A 12,144-nucleotide genomic window follows, 5' to 3' on the forward strand; every position below is an offset into this window, starting at 1 on the left:
CTGCATTTACCACTTTAAGATACAATTGTTCTATTTTAAAGATAACACAAATACACTTGTTAGAATTTATATGCATTATACATATATTATATATTACATAGATAGTGTGTATACATATGTAGTGTTTGTACAGATAGATAAATATATATATACATGGGTGTGTGCACACATACAGGTACACACAGATGTACTTTAGGCCATCTGTACTATTATTGCTGGATTCTAATATTGAGCTGAATTGGAGCTGGGTGGGTGTGATTAGTGTCTTTTGCTTCAAACACGTCCATCATACCCATTGGGCTCACAATCCCCCACTGTAAATGTCCCTGCCTTTTCTATGGCACATAATCACGCTAGGCACTTCAATAAATATTTGTTGAATTAATGAATGGATCGATGACTGACTAATAGAATACTGATCAAAGAGACATGCATATTATAATAACTTGGTTAAAGAAGTCAGATTAATTCAAACTTGGATTATCTGAGCCAATGACTTTACATGTTACTTTTCATCTGAACATTTATAGAAATCCCCACTAGTAACATATATTAACTCTGCTCCCTTAAATGTGTGCTTTTATACTTATTCACACAGCCTTCTGCCTCTTATTAACAGAAATTCAGGCCAGGATTGGTTCTGGTATCTTCTGTGAGTGAGGTTATGGACAAATTGCCCTAATTGTCAACAACCTAAAGGAAAATGAACACTTAGGAAAACCAAAATGTGTTAGAGGAATGATAAAATTAACCATTCTTTAAAACTGGACAAAATTAATCATAGATAAAACCAGGAAAGATTGGGGGGGGGAGTTCTTTGAATATTTCTCTTATGCTTATTAATGATAATAATTTGGTAATTTTTTCATTTTAATTAGATGGGTTTCTTTTAAATAAATAGTCTTCTTTCACATATCCTAGGGACTCAAGCTCCAAAAATTCCATAGTACCTCAGTATCATGTTACTACATGGTTCTTGGTGAAGTGCGTGTCTAAAAATGTCCTATAAATATAATGAGATATGGGAAATATCTGCTATCTGATAAGGTTGTCAGTTAGATTTCTCAATAGTAGTATTATGAGTAGAATGCATTAATGTATTAATGGTGTTAAGCTCCACTATACATGAAATCTTACTTTATTTCAGAAAAGTCATGCCTCTGATTTTAAGGATATGAGATAAAGAAATATCCATATATATTTTGGATATAGACTATACTGAACCTGATCACATGTTGTTCTTGTGAATGGAAACTATTGGTTAGTTATTTTTTAGTTCAAAAAGAAATGTACAAGAATTAGTTTCTAACTGTAATGACAGAGTTTATATTTAGCCATTCTGAATTTCCCATCACTGTTAATGTTCTGTTCTTTATAAAAATATTTTTAACTTAAAAAATTATAATCAATTGAGATAACTCATCACATATCTATGTTAATTTGCTTGTATATGTTTACATGTATTTTGACTTTAAGTAATAAATTATCTACATATGCAAAAAAAATCTCACCTGAAACATGATATCTGTCTTAGTGATATATATGAGATGTAACCTTAGAATTCATGCTGGTACCTTTTTTTTTTTTTTTTTTTTTGTAAGCCATTGGATAATCTGGCTAAAAAAAGCAATAACAGGTTAATAGGTTTTAGGCTTAGTTTTATGTTTATACAAGGGATCCCATATTTATGTTTTATTTTTCCAACCAATTTATATATAACCTATATAAAAGAAAGCAAGGTAAATGACGGCTGTATCTTGGGTTCAGATTTAGTGAAGAATCTAAGAAAAGTGCTAATCTGATAAATGAATAAATCTCTTCATAGCAGCTAGGGAAACTACCACGGTACTGAAAAGAAAACAGTACTACAACACTCCATCATGTTCTCATGAATACATCTCACTCTCCGAAACATTGATTTTAAGGCCACTTCCCAAACTTAGGAGAAATTTAAGAGAAAGAAGGTTGACGTTTGCTAAGATTAATGTTTGCCAGGTTCTCTGGTCATGTTCTTAATACTTTTAATATCAAAATGCTTCTATTCTTAGGTTTCCAACCTTCTTTGACATCACATGAAGTGTTGGAGATAGGACTAATTTGTGTTGGTGTGATGAAGAGAAAGAAGGTAAGATAACAAACATATATTTATTTTGGATAGTCTAAAGAGGAACTCTGAAAGTATTGCCAGCATTCATGATAACAGGCCCACTCAATTCCTGGGGCAGTATAGAAATATGTACATTTTCTGGGCACGGCACTTTGGTCTGACTTCTTTGTAAATTCAAGTCTCCTCTGGGCTGGGGAAAGAAGATTCTGAAGTCTCCATTGAGGAACTACTTCTTATTTTTCCCTCATAGATTTGGAATAAGCTTTTTCAAAAGAAACTCCATAGAGATGGGTGTTGCTTGAATAGGAAATAGCTATTGACTTTCCCTACTGTTAGCTGGCTCTCTACTGGGGATATTTTCGTGTCTTTCCTGTATCTATGATGGAATGAACACCAGCTGAACAGGAGCATATGGGCTGGGGTCTTTTATGCTCTTGGTACTTCTTTCAATGATTATAATAAATTGGACTGGTATGTTCATATTTGTCTAAGATATAGAGTCTGAGCAAATGTGACACCAGGAAAGGGAATTTTTTCAGGAAAACAAAGAAAAGATCATAACCAGCAAAATCAATAGCAACCTACCCCAGGCCATCTTCATCATGTGCGTACTGAGGACATGTCTGTTTCGTTAAAAAACAGTAGAAAGAGAGGAGAAGGGAGCGTTTAAAAGGAAGAAGGCTATATGGGGTGGGGGGCAGAAGAAGAAAGCGGGGGAGAGAGAGAGAGATCATAGGTAACATTCTGTAGAGATGTTTGGAAACTTTATTGAACAGACAACTATACTGTCTATTGTATACGTTATCTTTCCTCTTAACAATTTGAACTTGGTTTCTCTTTTATGTTTCAAAGCTAAAAAAGACTAATAAAAATTTAATTAATGTATCCTTTAAAAGACACTAGGTGTAGCATCTAACCTCATGTCTAACACCTAGTAGGCTTTGTGGTATAGTTGATGATTCAGAGATAAAAACAATATTTAACAGAAATATATTAAAAATTGTTAGTACGTTATTATGTAATTGTTCCCAAAGAAATAAATATAGAAGAAGTGCCTTCTCTGAAGTATGTAAATGAAAAAGAGAATGGTTTTCTCTTTAGGTTGGGTGTAATATATGTTATATGTGTAGGTTTCTTTGCTCTTTCTTGATGAGATAGTCCATTAATCTGAGAAAACGTCTGAGTATTCTTTGTGATAAAAATGAAAAATATATTTTACAATAGCCATATTGAAACAAAATTCCAAGAAGAAAAGGTATGGATTAAAGCACTTTTTATCACCACTCAAGTTTCTTAAATCTTCCCTTCTTTTCACTTTAATGATGTGCCAATTCAGTTTGCTTCTCATTTCCTTACATAACTGGTAAGACAACAAGGTCCTATTAACTAGGACAAGAGTTTGGCAAAAGCAGTGGTAGAAAATTTTTTTTCCAATCTTTTACAACTACCATAACAGCATTTCACATTAAACTGACACCCAAATATTAATCTCTAGAATGGACAAAGGTATAACAATATACATTTTTCTACTTCATGATTTTACCTTTATCTCACACATCTGCATTCATACCAAGGACATTTTTCTTCCACTTTTACTGTTTGCTTTTTAGGAACTGAGTAGACATAGGTGTTGCCATTCGTGTGATGAAACATAACTTTTCCCTAGCTCATACTTTTTAACCAGTGCCTATCTGCCTGTCATCATGAATCCTTTAAGACAATTCTCCAGCCACATATTTTAAAAATCTACTTGAGAGAGAAGTTCAAAAGATTGTTTGAAATGACCACTGGAGTTTAAAATATGTAGCCATCAATTGGCCATTGCTATTTACGTCTCTCTTAAAAACAGAAATGACTCCAGTGACTTTCCTTTCTTTGCGGGGGTGTAATATCCATGGATCTTGCTATCTTCTTTTTACAAGATTTTGGTCTTTTATTCTAATGATTCACAATAGAAAAGGCAGTGACACCTGGGGTACATATGTTTTTCTAAGTCATTTGAAGCTTTCACTTGGGAAAGGACTATATACAAAATCTGGGTCTGGTCAATTTCATATAGATATTTTTAATAGGAGCACTAATGGCTATATAACACCTTTTATTTTGGAAGAGATGGAAAGATTAAACTGTAAGAAGAAACGCTGGGTTTTTTAGATTTTGCCGAATATATAGCAGTATCCTTGTTGTTTTCAGTGAAACTATGAACAGGGGAATGTGTAATAAAACTGCACAATTTGACAGATTTAGACAGCTGGCTCCCTCACAAGAGGTTCACATTCTGTTAATGTCACCCACGCTGAATAAGGGATGATTAGATGGTAAGGTCCATTTACAAAAATGGTTGTCAGGACATTTTTTTTTTAAATTGTAAAACTTTCTGTGATGGAATTCAGTAAAAGGGCTATGAAGAGAAAGCAATGGAGACAAAAGACTGCTATTAACCTACAGATGCAGGCTACTGCAGGGTTCATTGCAAGATTTGTCACACTGTTGGGCCAATGAAGTGTTAGTGTGACTAGAAGGGACCACCCCTTTTCTGGGGTAAGAGGGCAATTTGGTCTCCATGCTCATTTAATCCTGAGACTTCTTTGAATGGACTGTCAATTGAATCTAAATTGTGCAAAATTATGCATGCACTTTTTAATGCAGGCTATTGTTCACTAAGCACTGAACCAAGATTTCTCAACCCATTTCCATTTGGCATGAGGTCACTTGAAACTTAAGTAATCATATATGGAAGACAAGGGCAGTGTACTTAACCAATCTTTCTACATTGTGGTTTCTATATAAATGCTCTCTGTGCTTTAATTGCAAATCTCCTGCTTTAAAACAATAGAGAAATACTAGTTACAAGATTTTATTCTTTTTAATTGAGGTTCGTATTCCTAAAAGTAAGGAGCAGGTTTGGAAAGTCAGACTGTGCTGCATAATCTATACTATTCTCCAATTTCGATTCTGGGGGAACAGATGTTTACAGAAGGACCACCTATCGTGGGTGTGCGTGTGTCATGGGTAGATGTTTTTTCAGTAGTGCAAGGAGGCCGTATAATTTTGTTATAATCCAAACATGGAGAGCTGGCCTTGAAAACCATTAAGAAAAATGTCTATAAGACTTTTTGCAGTTTTAAGTTAGAACATAGCATTTCTTTCAAAACCTGAACAGAACATTTACAGAAATTTATTCATACATGAACCAAAGAGGATTTTCATTGAGTTCTGAAGGAACATATACACGGAAAGTCATATTTGGCAAGCAAATTATTATATTAAAAATTTGTACAAGTGACAGCTTACATAGCCAAGATTTGTTAAAAACGATTGAGCTCTTCTCCAGTGAGGTTCGATTGAGTGTGCAATCTGCAACATTCTAATCACATATACTCTGACAGTCTTGCTATAGTGAAAAGCACTTTACAAATGTTTAATGCTGGAATTTTATAAGGATTGGCTGTTTTCTTGCTTTTTCATCCGTCGTTAATGATTACATGTTGGCACAAGGATACATTGCTAGATTAGATCCACAGCACATTAAAGCTGTTTGCTTTCTCACTCCCCTTCTTTCCAATTAAGTTGGTGAAAAATGTAACTTTAGTATTTTACAGGACAGGGTAAAGGTGTTTCATCTAGGTGATGTCTATATTATAAAAATAAAATAAAAAATATAAATATGTAACACAAACCCAGTGCCTATTGTTAAATAAAATATACAATAAAAGCAGACCTTTTAGGAAGATTGGTTTTAGAATATGCTGTTATGATTTAATTATAAAACACTTGAAAACAATCTTGATATTAAGCTAGAGTAACCAGATTTCTCTGCCAATAAAAAAGTAAGTGCATAACATTCTGTAATTGGATACATTGATAAAAATGAAGATTACAATTTTGTATCAAGTTGCCCATTTAGAAATTCATCAGGGAGTTCTGAAACATTCTCACATTATAGTCCTTTAATATAAAAATATTGCCTTTTTTATTAGATCCATCAGATTGCACAGTAATGTTTCAAAACTCTATTAAAGTTGACTTTAGTTATTACAGACAGAAAATTCCTAGGAAGTCAAATAATCTCTTCTGGTGATATAAAAATTCCGTTATCAATTTACAATGGAATTTCTGTGTAAATTACTCCACACAAGGAAATATATATTTTTAAAACCCATCTGTTCTGTAACCATGCGTATAGGGGTTGTGAGTGTGTATGTGTACGTGCGTATGTGAACAAACGTGCCAACATACACACACAGAATCTGCACATTTCTGGAAATTATTTTTAAATTAATAAAAGAAAATGAAATCACAGGAGTGTGTAGCAGGATAACAGTCTTTCTTTTTAATGACAGGATAAAAAATAAATGCCCATTGGAAAGGAATATTCAAACAGTCCCAGAAACTATACAATGTAACTTGTTAGATCCAGCAAATAAGATGTCATGTCAATGATCTGATCAAGAATACCTGCCCTGGTCACTCTGCGGATGTTTCTGTCCACTTGTTCACATTGAGGACCAAGATATCCTTTTTTACAGAGGCATTTGTTCGGCCTAACACAGACGCCTCCATGACGACATGCTGGCTCACATTTTGCTGGGAGGAAAAAAAAAAAGCAATAAAATCACACTCTCACTGTGTATGTCAGAAACAGCACCACGTCTGAGGCCAACAAATATTTGATGAGTAAGGGAAAGGAGGGAAAGGAGGAGGAACACAAAATGATCCAAAAGACAATAAAGATAAGAAGGGAAGAGCGCTTTCAGACCCACAGTAATTTGGGGGCCAGAACTCAGCAGAGAGGGGGAGACATTTCCAGACAAGTATAGCTCACGGGAAACAATTTCAATCCCTTGCAGAACTGACTTATTTAAAACGATTGTTTCAGTTCTTTCAAGTCTTGGCTTCACTAAGTCACTTCCAACAGAGGACCTTTCAAGTAACGCTGTGTTCCCACTCCTCTAGGGTAGGACCTCAGTGTGGGAAGGGCTGGTCCATGAGAAAGGTCCTGTGGCTCGAGCATCTCCAATGCAGCATAAAGGCATGGTCAGTTTTTGATTTTGGTTAGCTGGAATATCTACCACTTAGACTCCATAGTATCTCTCCTCTCTGCTCCTGGGCAGGGGGTAGGCTATGCTTCATCTCTGTACACTTTGAAGCCCCTTCCTGGGTCAGTGCAGTCAGCCATCAGAGGAAGTTCTTAGCTGTCCTTTTCTGGGTTACTCTACAGCACAGAACCTCTTCATAAAAGGATTTTTACAACTACAATATAGGTGGGAATGTAAAGATTTACTGCTAAAATCAGATGGAGAGAGAAAATTGGATATATAACTTAATTGTCCCTAACTGATAGAATAAATCTGGGGTGTGCAGCCCCCGAATCAAATTCTTTGAATACATTTCCTTATACTTTCAGGGAACAGGGTCATTTTAACCTTTGCAAATGCATCAATCAAAATCCAGGGGTCTGTGGCTGACACATGGAAAACGAAGGACAAGATGAAAGTAGTTAGACATTTTTCTTTTAAAGTTGTGGGAAATGAGTAAACTATGTGAATATAGGAATACAATTCTTGCTTGGGTCAAAAATATCATGAATGGATTACTTTTATAAAATGGTTGTGGTTTATCTTACATACGCAAATTATTTAAATTGATTTAGTGGAAAGATTACTTTATTGAAATAAAACTTCATGTTAACACAAAGGGTATCTATTTTCGTTTATATCACATATTATTATTAATATTGACTGTGGTGTATATATAATGCCATCCTTATTCAAAGTAATTTGTTTACCCTCAGTTTAAACATACTATTATTAGAAACAATCAATAAATTTTATTATCTGGTAGTTTGAGAAGTTAAGCAAAATACAAGGTAAGGAATAAAACACAATGGACACTAAATAAAAAAAGCGGAGAGAATACATACTGTGTTTTCCCGAGGATAAGACCTGGCCGGACCATCAGCTCTAATGCGTCTTTTGGAGCAAAAATTAATATAAGACCCGGTCTTGTATTGTATTATATTACATTATATTATACCAGGTATTATATTATATTATGTTATATTATATTATACCTGGTATTGTATTATATTATATCTTATTGTATTAAAATTATATTATACCTGGTATTATATTATATTATACCCGGTCTTATGTTACATAAGACCAGGTATTATATTATATTATATTGTATTATACCTGGTATTATGTTATATTATTATATTATATTATATTATATTATATTATATTATATTATATTATACCCGGTCTTATATTGAGACCAGGTCTTATATTAATTTTTGCTCCAAAAGACGCATTAGAGCTGATGATCTGGCCAGGTCTTATTTTCGGGGAAACATGGTATTGTTAGGCCTCAAAGGAAGCAGAGGGAAGATATGTCACCAGGAATTAGAATATTAGCATTTGCATTTGAACACTCAGTCTCATTTTTCTGCCATCTAAGGAAAAGGGAGTCAGACTGGGTCAACAAAACGTAAGCAATTGTTTTAAATAATGTAATTACTTAATTTCTGTTGAGTTTTAATTATGATAGCTCTTCCCTAGATATGTAACCATAGAATAAATCAATCATGGAATGTTATTAGTGCTGAAGCAATTTAAGCTTAAAATGTATACTGCACGTGAATTTAAATGTTGGCTACTTTTTGTCGTACAATATAGAAAGTAGACAAGTTATAGTTGTAACTTTTTTGAAGCAAATGCATTTTTAGGATAAAGAAAAAAGATGAATTGAGGGTAATATTAATATTGGGAATTTTAATTTGCATTGGCAGGAGATACTTTAATATTTGAAATAGCGGAGATGAAAACTTTTTGTAAGTAATATGTATATGCTGGTTATTGAAAATGCCTTTTTTCATCCTTATGGCAACCTTTTTTCCCCCAGTTTTATTGAGAAATAATTTGCATACATCACTATAAGTTTAAAGTGTACAGCATAATGCTTTGATTTACATAGATTGTGACATGATTACCGCAGTAGGTTTAGTTTCCATCCATCATCTCAAAGACACAATGAAAAGAAAGGTAAAAAAATTTCTCCTGAAAATGCATTTTCAACATATACATCTTAAACTCTCTGTATCTAAATTTACCTAATTTTCTTACTTCATACCAAGTAGGATTTAAACATCATTGATTGAGGAAATCTCTGGTTAAAGGATAGAGTAACCATGACCTAAATCTCCTTTGCTCTCTCTCTGAGCATCTGCTCACCTGGTTGAGGGTTCACAAGAGAGTGGCAAAAAGGATTTAAAAATCTCATATATGCCTCTAGATAATTGCGTTTTCCCCTCTTGTTTAATAATGACCACTGAAAAACCTTGTTTTTAGTGCACTGCAGCCAGCAAAGCAGTAAAGTTAGGGAGGGCATTTATGGGGTGTCTGGAAAATGGTGGCACTTGGAGAGGGGCTTTGCAAACACGAAGTCACTGGCTGGTGTGAAATCGCAAACCCAAGACCTGAGAGCCCGTCGAGATGATCTAGGTGGTGCTGTTTTTGTTTTTTACTTTTTGAAAGAGACTCAATTATTTAAAAGCCTTTTATGTTTATGACTAACTTATATACTCATATGTGCATTGCTTACATGAAGAAAACGGGAAAGATCCCATTTACAAGTGAAGTTCAGGAGCAGACTGAGCATTAACATATTGTAAATGGCTAAATATCGAACACTAGGTAATTCTAGAAGAAATAACTGGTGCTAAGTTCTTGAGTTCCTAAGGACTGCTCCGTGCCCAGTCTTTCCCGGGGAACAACAGATGTACCAACCGATTCTGCAGAAGTCCCCTTCCCATCCGGGGCTGCAGCAGCACGTTCCTGTGGGGGTACAGTAGCCATTCCGACAGAGCCGGGAGCACTCTGACGTGAGCGTCTGGGCAGGTTGTACTGCTGCTCTGCACTCCTCAGGCACCAGGGGTCTGCAGCAAAGGACAGACATTGAAAGTGTATTTTTGTTGAATATCAGTACTGGAATGAAATCTAGTGATTTTGTGGCTTACGAAGCATGTCTCTTGCTTTCTAAGCAGACCTTTCTTTTAAGTGACTCAGAAAGATTGACAACTCTCTAAGAATAGAAAGTAGACACTGGTAAAGACACAAACTAGCCAGTTTTGAGCCAAAGAGAACATAGCAAGCATTGTAAGAAACTTTATCATGATCAAAATCCATTGATTAAAAATGTAATTATATTGATATTTTACATTTGGTAGCTAAGAACATCTAGCAATTACAAATTTTCAAATACAGATGGATAGATATTTTAAAACCTTTTTTCCCCAGATCTACAAAAAGTTTTAGGAATAATGTTTTAGATGGGTTTCATGTGTTATTGGCATTTTTGGCAATTTCACAGGGCTGAGGACATTCATCAAAATGAGCACTTACAGCCTAAAAACCTTGAGAATACATTTGTTTCAATTTTACATTTCTTTTGAGATATTTTTTTAGACTGATTTTTCTAGAAAGGATATCACACTGTGTATGTGTGTGTGTGTGTGTGTGTGTGTGTGTGTGTGTGTGTACTATTGACTCAAAATTTCAACTCTTTATGAAAGAATGATACAAATATAGATGAATATATGTGTGGGTATATATACATATTTACACTTTTTTGATTTTTGTCCTGCTATGAAGAAAAAGAATTCTATTGATAGCAAACAGAAACATCTTATCTGCTAAGTAAAAACTCATAGACTTTCTTTTAATTGCTCTACAACTGCCAACACTTAGAGAGGGACAAAGATGCCTTCGGATTTTTATGGTTCTTACTGTTTTTGATATAAGAGGCTGTCCTTCAAGTTGGGTCAGGCTGGCATCATGGTCACAACCGACTATTCACTACCTGAATAAAGTGGTACTCTTCTTATCAGGCACGGATACCTGTGCCACAGTGTGGTGAGGAATCTCTTTTCAGTTAAGGAATGTAAGCAAACCCGTCATCAGTCCAATCACCATCTTTAGGTTATCAAAGCAGTTGGACTCCATAAGTACCATAACAAAGAAGGTGATAATTATAGGCCAAAACCACCACAAGAGGTAAATGATATAGCTTTCTGAGAGAAGCAAATAATTAGTCCCTTTAGACTCGGGTTTTCCTGAGATGGGTTGTCCTGTTATGCCCCAGTGACACTGTCAGCAGCGATAGTAATTTGGGGCCTGACCTCAGGCTATTTCTACAATGACTCAAAGCCATATTAAAATATATAGTGACTTCTTTAGCTCTTCTCTCCAATAAAAATCCCACTCTAAGTTGAAAGTACTGTGTTTCACAACTAAACATGACAATTCAGAAAACTCCCTTAACGCTATTCAACCTCTTACTCAAACCTAGAAATGGTCAATTTATGTGAAAGGTCCCTAAGGCATTCTGTGAACTGAGCATATTTTCACTCAGAAAACATCAATGAATATTTTCCATGTGTTAACCAAGGGAGTCTTTGTAGGAGTAACGGAGGGTAGGATAAGTGGAGGAAATGTTAAATGGCTATGCCAAGGGAAGTGAGGGCATTATTTTTACCTTCTACTACTTCTTGTTGAATAGCCCTAGTCTGCTCTCTCTCTTCCTCATACGAAAGTCTGGCTTTCTTTGTGAGACAATGGTGGCATTTTTGACCCTTGGAAGAGCCATTTTCCAGTAGCCGTGAAGTTCTGAGTCACAGGACACGGTCATTTACTAAGCTGCGTTCAGTAAACAGGTGTTGTTCAAATTTTACTGGTAACTGAAATTCCGTTTATCCAATTCTACTTGTTAGTCACTCGTTTGCCCTCTTTCTGACTCATTCAAGAAAAGAGACCCAGAAGTAGAGTGTGTCAAAAATGTATTACATGTTATGCATGATGCAAACTACGCAGGCACATAGCTCATACGCCACTTGGCAATATGGCGTATGCCTCAGCAGAGGAATCTAAAGAGGAGAAGGCGCCATTTACATCACGAATGTAGGTGGCTCCTGTCAAATAGCAACAACCAGAAGATGCCTGTTTGAGGCCGAGCGAGGGCTGTTGATCCAGGTGCAC

At 35.2% G+C, this 12,144-nt stretch overlaps 1 protein-coding gene across 3 annotated transcripts in view; it reads right to left on the bottom strand.

Moving 5' to 3' along the window:
- Window positions 1–1,541: 1,541 nt before the first annotated feature.
- HHIP (hedgehog interacting protein) overlaps window positions 1,542–12,144 on the bottom strand; it is an 87,884-nt gene continuing 77,281 nt past the window's right edge. The window contains exons 12-14 of one of the 3 annotated variants that reach the window (XM_019730761.3): window positions 9,898–10,046; window positions 6,566–6,694; window positions 1,542–5,741 (exon numbers count right to left, since the gene is read on the bottom strand). In XM_019730761.3, the coding sequence (XP_019586320.1) occupies window positions 5,731–5,741; window positions 6,566–6,694; window positions 9,898–10,046 (289 nt within the window). In that variant the 3' untranslated portion in view covers window positions 1,542–5,730. Of the gene's footprint in view, window positions 5,742–6,415; window positions 6,695–9,897; window positions 10,047–12,144 lie in introns of those variants that run through there. The other 2 variants (XM_019730762.3, XM_019730760.3) reach the window with 2 other exon arrangements.

The sequence above is a fragment of the Rhinolophus sinicus genome, chromosome 15, assembly GCF_057876585.1.
Source record: "Rhinolophus sinicus isolate RSI-liver-muscle chromosome 15, RSI-T2T, whole genome shotgun sequence".
NCBI classification, from domain to species: domain Eukaryota; kingdom Metazoa; phylum Chordata; class Mammalia; order Chiroptera; family Rhinolophidae; genus Rhinolophus; species Rhinolophus sinicus.